We start from the raw sequence: 15,759 nt of genomic DNA, 5'->3' as shown, positions 1-15,759 counted from the left end.
GGAAGGACACCCCAACACTGCCTGGAGCCACAAACCCTGCCTGCTGACCCGTTAACACCCGCTACGGACTCCACCAGTGCCCTATGGGAGGGAATCCAGCATCCCCCAAAGCAGGGGGGTGATGGCGAGGGGACCGAGCCCCCTGGTTCATGCCTGCCCTGGCAAGGGGCAGCTGCGGAGGGGCACTGGATCGGTTATAGCACCAAGAGGGGCAGGGAGCCGGGCTCCCCCCGTTCATGCAGTCACACCACAGCAAGCAGCACGGACACGGATGGGCAGGGCGGGATGGCGGGGCCGGGGCTGGCCGGCACGGCAGAGCCCGGCAGCGCGGCGCGGCGGATGGAGGTGGCGTGCGGATGGTTAGTGGCCATGGGGTGAAATGGGCCATTGAGCTGGGGCGGGTGGACACATTTCATACCCATTACTGTGACATGAGCAGTGCCTGCAAAGTAAGAAGAGGCAAAACGGTGAGGTCTCGGTGGGAGGGGACCAGCCGCAGCCGGGCTGGGAGCTGGTACCACGCTGCAGAGCGGGGCATGGTGACGGCTCTGCATGCCCGAGGGCTCCCTGCACGGGGGTGTGGGACCACGGAGAGGTCCAAGCATACCCCTGCATAGCGCAGGGAGGCACCCGAGCCGGGAGGTGCCACCCCAGGAGCCTGGTGGTGCTCTGCAAGACCACGGTGGGACCACACAGCTCCCCCCTCCCCGACGGTGGGAACACCAGTGCCCATCCAGCAGAGCTCCGGGACGGCGCAGCCCAGCTCCTTCCCTCACCTTCATCCTCTGACACATCCAGAATCTCGTCTACAGTCTCCGGGAAGCTCATGCGGTGTTTGTCACCGACGGACTGCAGGGAGCAGAACGGAGTCAGAGACCTGCGTTTGCTGCACGCTCTGCTCGCACCCAGCTCCCAGCCCCACACTGCTCCCAGTCCCGGGGCTCACCAGGACGTCTGTTTCCTCCGTGACGATCTTGAGCACGTCTGTGACCGAGATGTAGCCCAGGCGCTTTGCGATGGCCAGAGGAGTGGTGCCGTTCTGTGCCAGGAGGGAAGATGGGTCAGCAGCGGCCACCGGGGCTGGCCGTGGGGCGAGGAGATGCGGGTGAACGTGGTACTCACGGTGCTGATCTCGTTGGGAGAGGCGCCGTGCTTCAGCAGCAGTGTCACCACGTCCGTGTGGCCCTGCTGCGCTGCCTGGTGCAGAGGGGTATAGCCCAGCTGCAGGGGAGGACAGAGGGTGCTGCCATCAGCTGTGGGTGCCTGCGGCCCCAGAAGTGCCCCCCCCCAAACCTCGCATTGTGCTTCATGATTGGAGCTTAGGGCAGCTCCCTCCTCTCTGGGGTAAGCAAAGGGCTCTACAGAACCCAGCACTTGCTCAGGGCTGTAGCTAGGCTATAGCAGCTTCAAGCCGTGCAGAGAGGAGCGATGTTGTGAGGGAGAAGTGGAAGCAGGGAGGGAGGCTGAGCCCTCCCCATCAACCCGCCTGCTCTCACCCAGAGCAGAAGGGTGCTTGCAGCATAGGACATCTCTGTACCTTAGTCTTGGCATTGACATCAGCCTGATGCTGCAGCAAAAACTTCACCAGCTTGATGTTCCCATAGTGGCTGGCCACATGCAGTGGAGTATAGCCCATCTGAAAGAAGAAATCAGCTCTCAGCCTGCCCATCAGAGGTGCTTCCTGCCCTTCTGGCTTGGGTGTGCTCATCCCATGGGCAAGCCTCCATGGAGGAAGGATGGAGCTTCAGGATGAGAGCCAGGACCAGGGCAGAGGGCACACTGCAGAGAGCACCACGTTGTGCCCAGGAGTACAGGGATGAGCTGTGCAAACAGGCAGGAATTGTCCTTTCAGGGAAGAGGGGGGGAGAAGAGGAAGGATTCCCAGGATATAGACAAGATGATAAGGATGCCTGCGAGAGGGGGGACTCTTGCACAAAAAGGCAAGCATTGTTCCTACTATAGCAGGCCTATAGGACCACAGCCATAGTCAGTGCACTACTTTACCCTGGTGGTTGCATCCACTGTGACTCCGTGTTTCACCAGAACATCAGCAACCAGCACATGTCCCTCTTGGGCCACGAGATGGAGAGGAGTGAGGCCACTCTGCAAAGAGAGCAGGTGTCAGCACAGTGGCAATGCCACCACTGCAGCTCTACCAGACTCTAACTCAGGTCCCCGACCTGGCCAAGTGACCGACCTGCTGCTGCCCAGTGCGCTGTCAGCAAGGAGCATCACTGTCTGCTCCTCACTGCTTGCTTGCCTCAAGCGGGACGTGCCAACAACCCACCTTGTTGCCCAGGTTGCCGTTGGCTTGCTTGGAGAAGAGCAGTGCCACCATGTCCACGTGCCCTTCCTGGGATGCCAGATGCAGGGGGGTGACTCCCTGCATGGACTCTGCGTTTGCAGAAGCCCCGTACTGCAGCAAGCTCCTGGCCACCTCCATCTGGTTCTGCTTGGCAGCAATGTGCAGGGGGGTGTACCCGTTCTGCAGGGAGAGAGGTGCACGGCAGGGCTCAGACCAGCAGGGACAGAAAGTGCCACCTTGTCCCTCCCTCCAGGCCAGCACATCCTTCCCATCCTCCAGAGCTCAGGGATGCAGGCTCACACCTGAACCATCTCCTGACAGCAAGCAGCCCTGACACCGAGGCCATATCCCACTCTTCCAGCCCCATCAGCACGGGGGTTTCAAAGATGGGTGAGGCTGCAGGAAGGTAAATGCCCTCCTGCAGTCATTTAGGTCCCAGTTCAACCGGTATTGGCTGTGCTGGAGCTCTCCACACATTAATTCCTACAGCAGCAGCATTCAGCCACACAGAGCTGCGAGAAGCCAGGGCAGACAGAGCCCTCCTAGAACGTGTCTGGCTGAGGTGTGGAGCAAGACTCCAACAGGCAGCATTAGTATTCAGGCAGAGCCTGAGCACAGCTCTCCCCAATGACACAGAGCAGCAGGGACTGGCGCCGGTACGGGCTGCTCCCGATGCTCCCGCATCCCGCCAGGAAGAGCCGAGTGCCAAATGGGAAGGGCCGGCACCAGCAGCCACTTGTGTGCTGTCAGGATGCAGCTCCTGCAAACACTGTGGGAAAGGGAGGCTGATGCTCTGCTCCCTGGGGAGCTGTTTCCCCATCCTCAGGCAGAGCGGGATGAGCCGCGCGAGCCCTTGGGTTTTCTGACTCACTGCTTCGTAGCTGCATGCAAACATTTGCGTGTGCTTTCCCAAGCTGCCAGACCACAGCGCTGCTTGGCAGGGCTTGCCATGGAAACACATCCCCAGCGCTGCCAGCAGGGATCATCCCTGGCGCTGCCCGTCCTGGACCAGCGCAACCGCTCGGCACTGCTGCGGAGAGTGGCTTGAGGGACATCGCTGGCCTCTGACACCCTGTCCAGCCTTACCCATGCTGAGCTGTGTGGGGAGCTCCCTTTGGGAAGCAGCAGCTTGACGATCTCCAGGTTGTTGTGGTGCACAGCAACGTGCAGCGGGGTCAGGCCGTTCTGGGGAGGAGGCCAGGGCACAGACAGGTCACACAGAGCCTCCCCGTGCCCCACGTCACCCCCAGGAGCATCGCTCACCTTCCCTGCCGCGTTGGGGTGAGCCTCGCGCGCCAGCAGCAGCTCTGCCACGTCCACCTTGCCGTACTTGGCTGCAACGTGGAGAGGGGTAAATCCTTTCTGAGGAGACAGGCAGCCCATCGCAGCGCGTCAGGGGCGAGGAGGACAGCACCGGCGCGACGCCGCGGCGCAGGAGGATGCTGCCCCTGCTGTGAACGGGACGCTGGCCCCAGCCCACCTTGGTCATGCAGGTCTGGGAGGCTCCTTTCTCCAGCAGCGCCAGGGCCGTGTCCACGTGCCCTTCCCTGGCGGTGATGTGCAGAGGTGTGTGCCCCGCCGTGGTGGCCAGGTTGGGGTCGGCGCCGTTCTCCAGCAGGAGCTGGACCATTCCAGTGTGGCCGATGCGCGCGGCGCAGTGCAGAGGGGTCTGGTCGTCCTGCGAGGGAGGCGGATGTGGACCAGTCCCTTTGCCATGCCAAAAAGGCCCCAGCCCTGCTGCTGATGTTGCACAGAGCAAAGAAACCGACACCCGCGGACTACCACACGGGTTCTCGGTCCCTACCTTGGCCTTGGAGTTGGCTTTGGCTTTGTTCTGCAGCAGGTATTTTGCCACATCTGTGTGCCCAGCTCTGGCTGCCATGTGCAGGGGTGTCTCCACTTTCTGCACCAAGGAGAGGATAAAGCAGTGAGGCCACAGGAGGGGGAAATACCCTCCTGCAGTCATTCCTCTGGTCTGAGCACAGGGGAGCAGTGCCCACAACCCTTTCTGCTCCCTACTGGTTCCTCCTGCCAGCGCAGAGCAGGGGCTGCAGAGGGAGCAGGGATCCCCATCTCCTGCTGGGCCCTGCCATGCCGAGTTCCCAAGCCATGGTGGCACTCACCACATTGGACACGTTAGGAGAGGCTCCACGCTGCAGCAGGGTCTTGACGATGGGCAGGTGCCCCATGAAGGCAGCCACATGCAGGGGGGTCAGGCCGGACTGCAGAGAGAAAGGGGCCAGGAGCCAAGATGGGGGATGATTGCTTTGCCACCATCGATTCCTGCCCCTTCCTCCCTGTCCCTGCGGCACGCTCCAGCACAGGGGAAAGCTCTCATCCCAGCAGCCTGAGTGGAATACGGAGACCTACAGCCTCCCCTTGCAGTCCCCTGCCCTGCAGGGAGCAGCTGTGGAGAGATGCTGCCAAGCTCAGCATGTCCTGAGCTGCAAAGAGCTCTGAGCTGTGATGAAGAAGGCGCCTGGGGACCAGCAAAGCCAACAAGGCCATCACCCCCTGCTCTGCACGGGCAGCAGCAGGATTGATGGGGCTGGCTGCATCCCACCTACCTCGGTGACAGCATCGATGGATGCTCCTGTCTTCAGCAGCAGCTCCATTACCCGGATGTGGTTCTTCTTGCAGGCGATGTGGAGGGGTGTGAAGCCGTTCTGCAGATGGAGGGATGGATGCAGGGTCACCTGTGAGAACCCTCCCTGTGTGCACCCCAGCCCTGTGCCTGCCCCAGGTCACTCACCAGTGCTCGGGAGTTGGGCTTGGCCCCCTTCTCCACCAGCAGCTTGGCCACGCGGTGATGCCCGCAGTGCGCGGCCACGTGCAGCGGCGTGAGGTGGTCCAGGGTGATGTCGTCGATCTCAGCACCGTACTGCAGGAGCAGGCGCACGCAGTCCAGGTGGTCGCCCTGCGCTGCCATGTGCATCGGCGACAAGCCGTTCTGTGACCAGGGAGAGGAGCATCAGCGCCGGGCAGGAGGGTCCGGCCACAACACCGCCCCTTTACCCTTTGGGCAGGCCAAAACCTCAGCCCCAGCATTGCTATGGGTGGCATCGGTGATGCACGAGCCTTGTGCATCCCCATCCTGCCCTGGGACCTGGCAGCAAGCACAACCCCACAGCGTCTCCTGGGTACCTTGGTTTTGGCTTGAATGGGAGCGCCGTGGTCCAGCAGGATCTCTGCAATCCGCACGTGTCCATTGCGAGCTGCGCAGTGGAGAGGGGTCAGCTCATCCTGCAGAGAGAGAAGGGCTCAGTGTGGGCAAGGCTCCCCCTCAGGCAGGAGAGTTAACAGGGACTTTGAACTTGGTTTGTAAAATAAGGCAAAACAGAGCTTTTCCTCTCCTGAAGGCCCCCCCCCTCCCCACTGCAGCCATGCAGCCTCCTCGCATCTCCACATGAACCTGGTCCATCCCCTTGGTGCAGTGGGGACCTTCCCTCGCACACCCAGCAAGGTGCTCTCATGCACTGGGCACTGCTCCCTGGGCACAAGGAGCTCAGCGAGGGGGACGGCCCATGTACCTGCTGGTGACTCAGAAGCAGGCTCACCTTGGTCCTTGTCTCTATCTGGGCGCCGCGGTCCAGCAGCAGCCGCACCATGATGATGTTGCCCCGGCGCGAGGCTATGTGCAGGGGAGTGATCCCATTCTGCAGAAGGACAGAGGGCTGTTAGGGGGGAGCGCTCAGTGGCTGGTTTAGGGTCACTCGAGGAATGACCATGAGAGGTATCAGTGGGTTTAATATGATTTATAAAGGTATAACATGATTTATAGTGGTATGCCTGAACAGAACTCCGTGGCAAGGCTCCATCTACTGATTAGGACATGGATGAAGCATACAGAGGAAAATCGAGGTGAAACTGAGCTAAAGAGGGGACTAAAGGCACAATGGTAAGGGAGACCCTGCTACTGAGTCATGAGGTTCAGCATAGACCCCCACTTGCTTCCTAAACTCCTGATGGAGGCCAGGTGTGGCTGGATCTAGTGCTACCCTCAGACTTCGTCAGCAGTTTGTGTCTAATGGGATGTATAAAGGAAAACTTTATACATCTTTTATAGATTTTTATATAAATACATATGTGTGTACACGTGTATAAAACCCTGCATCCTCCTCTGGTGCTGCAGCGTTCCCACTCCCAGCAGCTTCCCACCACGTGCTCACCTGGGGTGTGAAGTTGACACTGGCTCCACGGTTCAGCAGTAGCTGGGCCACGCTGAGATTCTCATAATGGGCTGCAATGTGCAAGGGGGTAAATCCAGTCTAGGGGAAAGAAGGAGGGATCAGCCCAGCCAGAATGCTCCCTGCTGAAAGGATGGACAAACACAGCATACCAAGCTGCTGTTCACAGGGACACGGGAAAGCTCCCAGGGGCAGGACGGGGAAGGCACGCACCTTGGAGAGGACGTCGGCGTTGGGGTCGTTCTGCAGCAGCACGGCAGCCGTGCGAGTGTCATCATTGCGGGCTGCGATGTGCAGGGCGGGCAGGCGGACCTTCCCCTTCGTGCCGTAGTTGATGAGGTGAGCCACCACGTTCTCGTGGCCTTGCTGCAGAGCCACGGCCAGAGGCGTGAAGCCGTCCTGTCAAGGAGAGGCAGGTTGGAAGGGGAGAGCCACGGCACCATGTCCAGCACGGCCCTAGGGTGCTCCCCAGGGTCTCACCTCTGTGGCTACGTTCTGGTTGGCTCCGTTTTCCAGCAAGAACTTGACGACTTCCAGGTGGTTTTCCTGCGCTGCCATGTAGAGGGGTGTGAAGCCTTTCTGCAAGCACAAGGCCATGCGCATCAACACAGCTCTTCCTCGAGTTCCTCAAGCTCTTTGCAGACCTACACCCCATCAACACCCACACCCCCAGCTCATAAACTGGGGCAAAAGCATACACAGTGAGGGTGTGAAAAAGGAAGAAATAGCAAGGGTTGAGCAGTCACAGGGAGCTACAGCTCCGGGCTCCCCACACATAAACCCAGAGGATGCTTTACAGCAACAGTCAACCCAGGAGATGCTGCCTGCTGCTCCCTGCCACTGCTCTCCCTTGCCTCAAGCCGGGCACAGCTCCCACCATCGTGCACGCTGGGTGCTTTTCCCACTGCATCCCAGCTCGCTCTACCTGTGATTGTGCATTGACGTTGGCCCCGTAGTTCACCAGCTCCCGGACCACGTCCTGTTGTCCAGCCAGGGCAGCGATGTGCAGGGCTGTGTTCCCCTTCTGAAAGACACCATGGAGCAGTGCTTAGGGGGCTGGAGCAGCCCAGGGTGCTGGGGAAAGGTGGGCCCGACACGTGTTCATGTATGTGCAAAGAGAGCAGCTGCCCAGGGGAAGGCTGTGGGGCTCTGCAGCCCATGCCCCATCCCTGCTATAGCCCAGGCAGCTACCCTGCACACTTGCTGGACTGAGAAGAGAGTGATTTCATCTTCCCCATGGAGTTCCTGGCAGCCAAAGCTGTATGCGCTGTCAGGCTCCGTGTACCTCCAGCACCAGGAGGGGAGGGAGGATGGGGGAGCTGAGCTGGCAGCCTTCAGGCGAAGCTGCAGTGTGCATCCCAGCCGAGCCGAGGGATGGCGAGCAGGCTGGGAAGCGCAGGCACAGGCTCTTCGGTGCCTTTGGGTGGTGCGGCAGAGCCCCAGGCTCCACGGGGAGGTGCCAAGCCGGACCCCCCCCCCCCCTCCATCTTCCTCCTCCTGCTTCCGCAGCCCTTCAGATGGTGCTGGAGGCTGCTCGTTTGTCAGCCCCGTTGTGTCGCTCGTCACGGAGCGAGCACCGCTCCCCGCCGGCAGGGAATGATGCAAGGAGGGAATGATGCAAGCAGGGAATGCTGCGTTATTTACGGAGCAGCAGAGCTCCACAGGCTTGCGACAGTGGTACCAAGGCCACCTCCGTGCTGCAGCACACGGGGGCTGACCCGAGCCGGCTGCCAGCGCCAGGAGATGTAAGGACAGCACTCGCTGTGGCTTCCTTACTCCCCTCCTGAGCTCACAGTGGTCCCCATGGGGGTGAGGAGCCCCCCATCTCCTCCAGCAGCGCAGCCTGATTCGCTGCCCAGGGTGTGGAGTTGTGATTAACGTGACCGGATTCCCTTGTCCTCACCTTGGTCGTTGTCTCCAAAACAATCTCCTTGTGCAGCAGCTCCACCACCATCTTCACGTGCCCCTCTTTGGAGGCCAGGTGCAAGGCGTTCAGCCCGTTCTGGAGGGAGCAAAGGTGGGAGAAGGGCATCAGTGACCTGATGGGGCTCTCAGAGGAACCCCCTACCCTGAGCTCTCTTGCAGACACGACTGCAGGCACTTGGCCCACCTTGGAGAAGGTCTGTTGCCTTGCTCCTGAGCCACGCACTGGCACCCAGTACAGCCACAGCACGTTCCATGCTGCCAGGGCACTGGAATACCGAGCTGCTGAGTAATGCTGGAGGTTTCTTCATGAGCAAAACACGCATTTCCTATGGATGGGTGGCACCGCAACCCCTGTGTGTGTGTCTGGCCCCACGGGCACTGCTTCAGTCCTTCCCTCTCATGACACAGCCCTGATACCAGCTCCACTCTTTGCTCAAGTGACTTTCCTTGGGGGGTGCCTGTCCCTGCAATTGCTTTTCCAACTTAAGCCCTAGAGCTGTGTGTGTGCACCAGAGCTGCTGTGTGAATGCACCTACAAGCCTTTACCATTTACACGGACACAAGTGCAGTGAGAAGCTCTTCATGGGACAATGATTTTGTCAAGCAGCAGCCAGATTTAATCCACATCAGTTCAGAAGCTCCCAGCCCAGCAGCTGGCTTCATCCTGCCTTTGCCCCATCCTGCAGCCCATGCTCACAGTGCAGCAGCAGCAAAGGATGCAGATGCAGTGCTGGCTGTAAGCTCTGTCAGTGCCAGCGAGCGCTCAGACAACTGAAGTCACTTCTCAGGAACATCTCTGCCTGTGCCCTAGTTTAGCTTCCCTTTATCCTACACATGGAGCCTGAGCATAGGAGCCAAGGGCTGTAGCATCCCTGGGCTGTCAGAAGGAGGTGTCAGCACCCTAGAGGCTGCTAAGACAGCTTCTGCTCCATTATTTCCATTTATTCCACTTCCCAGATAGGAACAAAAGGGCTGGGATCTTTCCTGGCAAAGAGGCCACATACTTGCAGGCAATTTCGGATGTCACTGCTTCCCATAAGGCAAACTCCCCTTGTCCCTCGCTTCTCCCAGGTGGAGGCACTATGTTTACTCACCCCTATGCAATGCTGTCACGGGGCAGAGAGGTGCCAGCTCCCTGGGAGCACACAGTCCTGCCCAAGCACAACACCTCCCAGCCATCTGTTTCAGCTCCTGTACTGGATGATCGCTTCACAGAATTGCTTCATCCCCACCTGAATATATGTAGGGGAGCAGAAAATGCCAGGAGGCTCCGGTTCCAGCCCTTAATACTTCAGTTGGAACAGCTTTGAGAGCGTTATGATGCTGGAATAGGGTTTTCCACCTGCTCTCACTCACAGCACCAGCTATGAGGAACCACAGCCAAAGAAGCACGGATTCTTTCGCTCAAGTCTGATTACAGCCCAAGAAGGAAAAACCCCAAACCCCACAGGCTTCCTCTGTGCCCCCAAGCCTTGAGCACGAAAGAGCTGCTTCCAAGGGAAGGTTAAGTGGGAATTCTGCAGCATTCCCAGAACACAGCCACTGAAAGGAAATGCTCCCCAGCCAGGCTACGCTGAGCCCATCACCTCGGTCAAGCCCAGCTTCTTTCACTGCACCACCCCTGCACAGCCCCATACAGATGGTCGCTGACACCCTTACCTTCATGAGCTCACAAGCTGGGTACGTGGCCACAGACACATACCTCTTTCTCTGTCAAACTCCTGACACAGATGCCCCATTGCTCCCCTCAGCAAGGGATTCACAAATAACACTTTGAATGCTGCAAACCTGGGAGGAATCATTATTCTCCTACAGCAATAAGTGCATTGTCTGCAGAACATTGTTTCCCAGTGGATATTGCTGCTCCAGGAGCAATAGGGGCTGCTTTGCACATTTGCTGTTGGCTTGACAGCTCATCTGACCCAGAACCGCCACAGGATGTGCTTCATTGGAAAGGTGCTGAGTTCCCTCACTAAGGGCCATAAACCCTTCCCAGGAATCCCAGTTGCCGGCTGCCAATGCGACAAACACAGCTGCAGACAGCCACAAAAGGCAGGACTTTGCACTTCGCCTGTACCAAAGCAGGGCCCTGCCTGGGCTGCCCATCAGGGCTGAGGCTGACCACCCCAGCAGAGACATCTTCTGGTACCCATGTGCTAGCACAGCGCTGTTCCCTGCTGGAGGGGGTCCTGGCGGTGAGATGTGCTCATCCTCAGGCCTCCAGCTCCTCAGGGATGCGATGGGAGCATGCAGGAACTCGAGACACGGGAGAGGTGGATGATGAAGACACTGATGCAGGTGGCAGCAATGAAGGGGATGAAGCGGCAGGATGAAGATCAGATGGCATGTCAAGGTCTCTGCACTTGAGCAAGAATACAGGGCCTGTGGGATAGGTCTGACCACATATATCCCTCTTTATTCGATACAGGACATGTGAGGTTGGACCTTTCCCACAGGTCTGATATTCCTCAGAAGGAAACCCCAAAGTGCCATCTAACCTCAGGGAGATGGCAGGAACCAGTGCAAAGATGTCACTGAAAGAACAGTCTCATGCTGCTGTAGCCACGTGCTGCCCATCAAGGTGTTACATCCCCTCATCAACACCAACAATCTGGCTGGAGACAGAGCCCATCAGTGGAGGCAGCTGATGACTGACCATCCCTCAGGGTGAAGAAGTAGTTCAAAGCCATCCCCTAGCTTGTAGCTGGGTGTCCCTGGTTTAATTCCTTGCAGAGCTCTCCCCAGCACCATGTATTTCTTGTGCACTAGATCGGTACAGGAGCAGTGCACATAGAAATCCTCCCTCTGCTTTCAGGCCTGAGCGAGCACCTGTGGTGTGCCCTGCTTGTGACACCCAACAGCCAGAGAACTGGCAGGAGGGGATGCTCAAGCCATTGGTGACCAGGAAAACAGGGTTTTCCCTGCCAGGCTTTGCACACACAGGGCATATAGGAAGGTGGCAGCATCCCCAGCAGCATCCATCCTGGGAGGAGAGCGGCACAGGGATCTCTGTGCTCCTGCTATCCCAGAGGGAGCAGTGAGTACATTAAACACCTCATTGCCCCTATTCATTTCCCCTTCTCTCAAACCCTGTGCAACAAATGTGGGCTCAGAGCCTCTAAACCCATCGACAGGACCCCACAGATTCAAAGGACTCAAACTGAAAGCTTTCTGCCTCTTCTCAATACACCTCTCTGATCTAAATCCCTTACGGCCCCACACAGCCCGGGAGTAGAAGCCTCCTGAAAGTATCTGGATGCTGATTATGAACTAATAACCCAGATAACGCAGCGATGAACAAAAGGAGCATCTCCGAGCCTTCCCCAAGCCTCATCGAGCGCCCCAGAGAGAACTCAAGCCTCAGTGTGCCCAGGACCCCTGCACGGTGCCACGGCTCGGAACAGGAGCTGGCAGCATCCCCCGCCTGCAGTACCCGGCACCGGCCTCTGCAGCGCACACATCAGCCGGTCCGAGCTCTGCTTCACGCTGGGGCTCGATGCTGAAGCAGAGCAGGCCCTTGTGCTCCCTGCTGAGTCAGCCTCCCCCAGCACCGGCCTGCCGCAGGCTCCCTGGCCCCCCCAGCTCATCCCCAGCAGCCCGGTCTCTGCCCCCGCAGCCCCGGGTCAGGATGAGCCGCTTGCATTTGGCAGCCGCACAGGTACGGGACGTTCCGTTGGGGATGTGCGAGCGCTGCCCCTGCGCCGGCAGCTCTGCGCTCCTGGGGCAGACCCGTCCCTGCTCCGGGCGAGGAGGGACCAGCACCTCCCAGGGCATCTCCGCTGGAAACATCCCCTGCTTGGGTCAAGGGGAATCTGAAAGCCCGAGCATCGCATGCGGGGAGAATGCCCCCAGGAGTGGTTCCTGCAGCATCCCAGCCCCTGTGCTGCACAGTTCACAGCTGTTTGCTCTGCCCTTTGACAAGCACATGAGCCCCTTCCATCTGTCCCGGTTACAGAAGCCTCCCTCTCTCTTTACCTGTTAAGACCCTTTGCTGTGCTCCAGCCAGGCTCCTTTAAGCTATTGCTGCCCTCCCTGCCCCGAAGACAACGGGTCCAGATGTGCCTTTGGCGATCCCTTCCCCTCCCTAGCGCACTGCGCACAGGGATCAGCGGATGTGCTCCCCATCAGCTGTGCACGTGGGGAACCCCCCTGCCTCCATCCTATGGGAGCAGCACAAGGAAGGGGTGCAGTGACTGCTGCTGGGCCTGGGGAGCCACCGGGGCACATTTTCACGTGAACCAGAGACGGTAGCAGAAGCCCTGTGGGTTTCACCTACCTGGTTACAGGTGTTAATATCTACCCCATTCCTGAGGTGATCCAAGGCTTTGTCCAGGTTCCCGGATCTTGCAGCTCTCAAGAAACTGGTCGCAGCATCGGCCTTTGGGGAAAAGAAGACAAAGAATAAGACTCAGGGTCCCTCTGCTCTCCCCCATCACCAGCACAAGGCCAGCTCTCCGACAGCAGAGAACGTGACTACAGAGACCAGGCAGACAAGGCAGAGCCTGGGCAGGTCAAGGTGGGACAGACTGATAGGACCCGAGCCAGAGAGGGAGCGGCATGGTTGGGACCTGCACTTAGAGCATCCATTGGCTCGCCCCAGCACTGTGGATGGGAGGGAGGATGCTCTAAGGGCCTCCTGCAACCCTGGCAGCCTCCCTTGGCCCAGGAAATGCCCATGTCCTGGCTGAGGGACTGGAGCCGTGGTGAGCCCATCCCTGTCCAACAGAGACCACGGGTGAGCTCGGTACCGGCACGCCCCAGGCAGGGAAGTCACAGCGTTCTCCTCCATCAGGAGCAAGGCAGCGCCTCCTGGCACCACTGGAACCCAGGCAAGGCACAGCAGTACTTGAAGCAACGTTATTGAGCAGTGTGAGGCAGTGAATGAAGACCATGGGATGGTTCACCAGATGCTGGAGAACAACAGGGTGAAAATGCAGTGATGTGGGGCTGTGAGGCTGGGACCTTGTGCCAGTGGATGCCTCCTAGGTCCAGCCTAAAGAGCCATGAGGCATCCACAGCAAGGGCACAGGGTACCCTCTTCTGCCTTAAGCTCCAATAGCAAATCAGAACCCCTCTTGTACCACTCACGCTGGCCCTGACCAGGGAACCTCCTGTGCTACAAGAGCCTATATCCTGCCATCCCAGCCCACCCTGTAGTGCCACAGCCTGGCTGCAGGGGAGCACCAAGCTTAGCAAGCTCCTGGACAGGAGCTTGAAGTGCCATGGTCACAGAGGACAGCACTGGAAGCAGATACAGGCAGGATGATGCAGCCTCAGCCATTAGAATTCAGGCTTTGAAGCAGCACAACAGCCTTCTGCTGTCCTCCGTCCGCCTCCCTTAGCCCATCTGCCTGAGCCTCCTACCCCAGAGCAACAGCCACATCCTGGGACCACTGCCTTGCTACCTCCTGCAGGGCCAGTGCCTGGGGCTCACAGGGACAGTAGTGGAGGCAGCACCTCCGTGCATGCCCTGGCGCAGCCTCCGTGTGCCGATGCTCAGCCTCCTGTGCCAGTTGGCTCCATTGCCAGCAGCCCAGGGGATAGCCTGGTCCAGTGGGGACGTGCCCCCGGGCTCACAGCAGTGCTCCTGTCATAGGGGATGATGGACAGAAGGCAGCACTAGCGCTGTGCTTCGCACTGGGTGCCTGCCCTCGGAGCCCTGCCTGCTGTCTATAGCAAGGAAACACCGACAGGCTTCAAGCAACAGGTTGAGCACAGTGAGCTCTTCCAGCTCCAGACCCTGCTAGGAGCCTCTGCATCTCGGGTCAGGATCAGTGGCGAGGCAGCACCTCAACTATGCTGCCTGCATGCCAGCCACAGCACAGACCTCCGACAGCGAAGCCAAAGCGCAGCTCAGCCAGGCTCTCCCACCCTTGGGACACGCATGGAGCTGTGAAGATTAACGTGGTAACGCTCTATAGAGGCTCCGGTCTCCCAGAGCCCCAGCAGCAGAGGCAGAAAGCAGGCAGAAAAGCAAAGCAGAGGTCTCTGCGGGCATGAAGAAGAGCGGTGGATACTCACAGCCGCGTCTGGACCGGACCTGCCCTTTCGTGCTGCCATAGTCCGGCACTTGAGCTGAAACCTGAGCCTGACGTCCCCCTTCTCCCTCCTTGGTTATCTACTCCCCAGCTTTGAGAGAGCCAGTGAGTTGCATTGCATCCTATCTAAAAATACAGGCTCGCAGCTCGCTCCGGCGCAGACCCTGCAGGGATCGCCAGCCGCTAATGGAATTTGTTCATTTTCTCTCCATTACTGTGTCAGACAGGATATTTAATACCAAGCCACCTCCGGAAAGCAAATGACTGCTGCCAAGTGCGGGGAACGGGGCAGGGCTGCCTCGGGAACAGCAGAGAAGGAGCAAGCCCCACAGACGTGCCCTGGAGCCGGCACTGCACAGGTAATAGCTGCCACCCAGGAGACGGGTCCCGGTTCCCTCCCGACCTCTGGATGCTGAGGGTCAGGGCCTTGGAGGATGCACTGGGGCTGGAGCGCTCCAGAGGTGCTGCCCCTCTGCTCCCCATGCTCGGAGATGCATAGAGGGACGCAGAGATCAGGCAGCAGCAGTCAGACAAACACATGCAACCAGAGAAGAAGGGGTAGCTCAGCTCCAAAGGGAACAGATCTGCAGCCACGCTGCCCTTCTGGTGCCAGTGTGCATGGTGGGACTGACCTGGTGCTCACCAGGGAGATGAAGGCGTTGGGCTCATCGCCATCTCCCATGCGGGGACCCTGTGGGCACAGGTAGATGTGTGGATCAGAAGATACACACACATCCCAGCCAGCACAACACCGATGTGATCTCAACACAAGCACGCACACGTTGCAGTTACTATCCGCTAATAAGCACCAAGTGCAGCATGGGCATGGTATATGCACCTCCCAGTATATCCATGTGCCTCAGGATACACAGCCACTGCTTCCAGATGCGAAGGCTGCCTCTGCTGGTTCTCCTTCCTTTGGAGTTTGTAGTAGTTCTTCCCATTCCCCTTTGCCTTCCTAGCCAAAGGAGCTATTCCAGGGGGAAAAAGGAGCTGCCTCACTTGCCATGTACTTCTTGCACTCTTATATGGCAGCTTACCCTTATACACAGGCTTCAGACATTCAAGATGTGAAGTGTCAGGAGGCTGCTGCCAGCAATTCCCTAAGGAAGACACCTCAGATCTGGTTATTACAAGTGCTACAAGACCTTCTAAGCTGAAAGCCACAGCACAGCACTCCGGGCTGTGCTTCGGTCCTCTTTCCCTTCCCTTTCCCTCAGGAAAAGCCTCCCTTTGCCTGCTACCTTTTCCCCTTTCCCTCTCCTGGCCCTGACGAGCGGCTCCTCTGCTCCTATTCACAGGT

The 15,759-nt window shown here is 58.9% G+C and overlaps 1 protein-coding gene across 6 annotated transcripts in view; it reads right to left on the bottom strand.

Moving 5' to 3' along the window:
- ANK1 (ankyrin 1) overlaps positions 1 to 15,759 on the bottom strand; it is a 52,774-nt gene that overhangs the window by 11,499 nt on the left and 25,516 nt on the right. For 4 of the 6 annotated variants that reach the window (XM_061472446.1, XM_061472441.1, XM_061472443.1 and 1 more), the window contains exons 2-23: positions 12,695 to 12,796; positions 8,396 to 8,494; positions 7,418 to 7,516; positions 6,973 to 7,071; positions 6,706 to 6,891; positions 6,475 to 6,573; positions 5,863 to 5,961; positions 5,450 to 5,548; positions 5,058 to 5,255; positions 4,873 to 4,971; positions 4,429 to 4,527; positions 4,110 to 4,208; positions 3,786 to 3,983; positions 3,569 to 3,667; positions 3,392 to 3,490; positions 2,288 to 2,485; positions 2,005 to 2,103; positions 1,538 to 1,636; positions 1,123 to 1,221; positions 947 to 1,039; positions 777 to 849; positions 419 to 442 (exon numbers count right to left, since the gene is read on the bottom strand). In XM_061472446.1, the coding sequence (XP_061328430.1) occupies positions 419 to 442; positions 777 to 849; positions 947 to 1,039; positions 1,123 to 1,221; positions 1,538 to 1,636; positions 2,005 to 2,103; positions 2,288 to 2,485; positions 3,392 to 3,490; positions 3,569 to 3,667; positions 3,786 to 3,983; positions 4,110 to 4,208; positions 4,429 to 4,527; positions 4,873 to 4,971; positions 5,058 to 5,255; positions 5,450 to 5,548; positions 5,863 to 5,961; positions 6,475 to 6,573; positions 6,706 to 6,891; positions 6,973 to 7,071; positions 7,418 to 7,516; positions 8,396 to 8,494; positions 12,695 to 12,796 (2,458 nt within the window). Of the gene's footprint in view, positions 1 to 418; positions 443 to 776; positions 850 to 946; positions 1,040 to 1,122; positions 1,222 to 1,537; positions 1,637 to 2,004; positions 2,104 to 2,287; positions 2,486 to 3,391; positions 3,491 to 3,568; positions 3,668 to 3,785; positions 3,984 to 4,109; positions 4,209 to 4,428; positions 4,528 to 4,872; positions 4,972 to 5,057; positions 5,256 to 5,449; positions 5,549 to 5,862; positions 5,962 to 6,474; positions 6,574 to 6,705; positions 6,892 to 6,972; positions 7,072 to 7,417; positions 7,517 to 8,395; positions 8,495 to 12,694; positions 12,797 to 14,439; positions 14,849 to 15,759 lie in introns of those variants that run through there. The other 2 variants (XM_061472444.1, XM_061472442.1) reach the window with 2 other exon arrangements.

The sequence above is a fragment of the Pezoporus flaviventris genome, unplaced genomic scaffold (genome assembly GCF_033815535.1).
Source record: "Pezoporus flaviventris isolate CSIRO_AGI_PZ_B2104156 unplaced genomic scaffold, CSIRO_AGI_Pfla_v1 ptg000071l, whole genome shotgun sequence".
NCBI lineage: Eukaryota > Metazoa > Chordata > Aves > Psittaciformes > Psittacidae > Pezoporus > Pezoporus flaviventris.
Note: the sequence above shows the minus strand (reverse complement) of the source record. Positions and strands in the feature narration are given on the sequence as shown.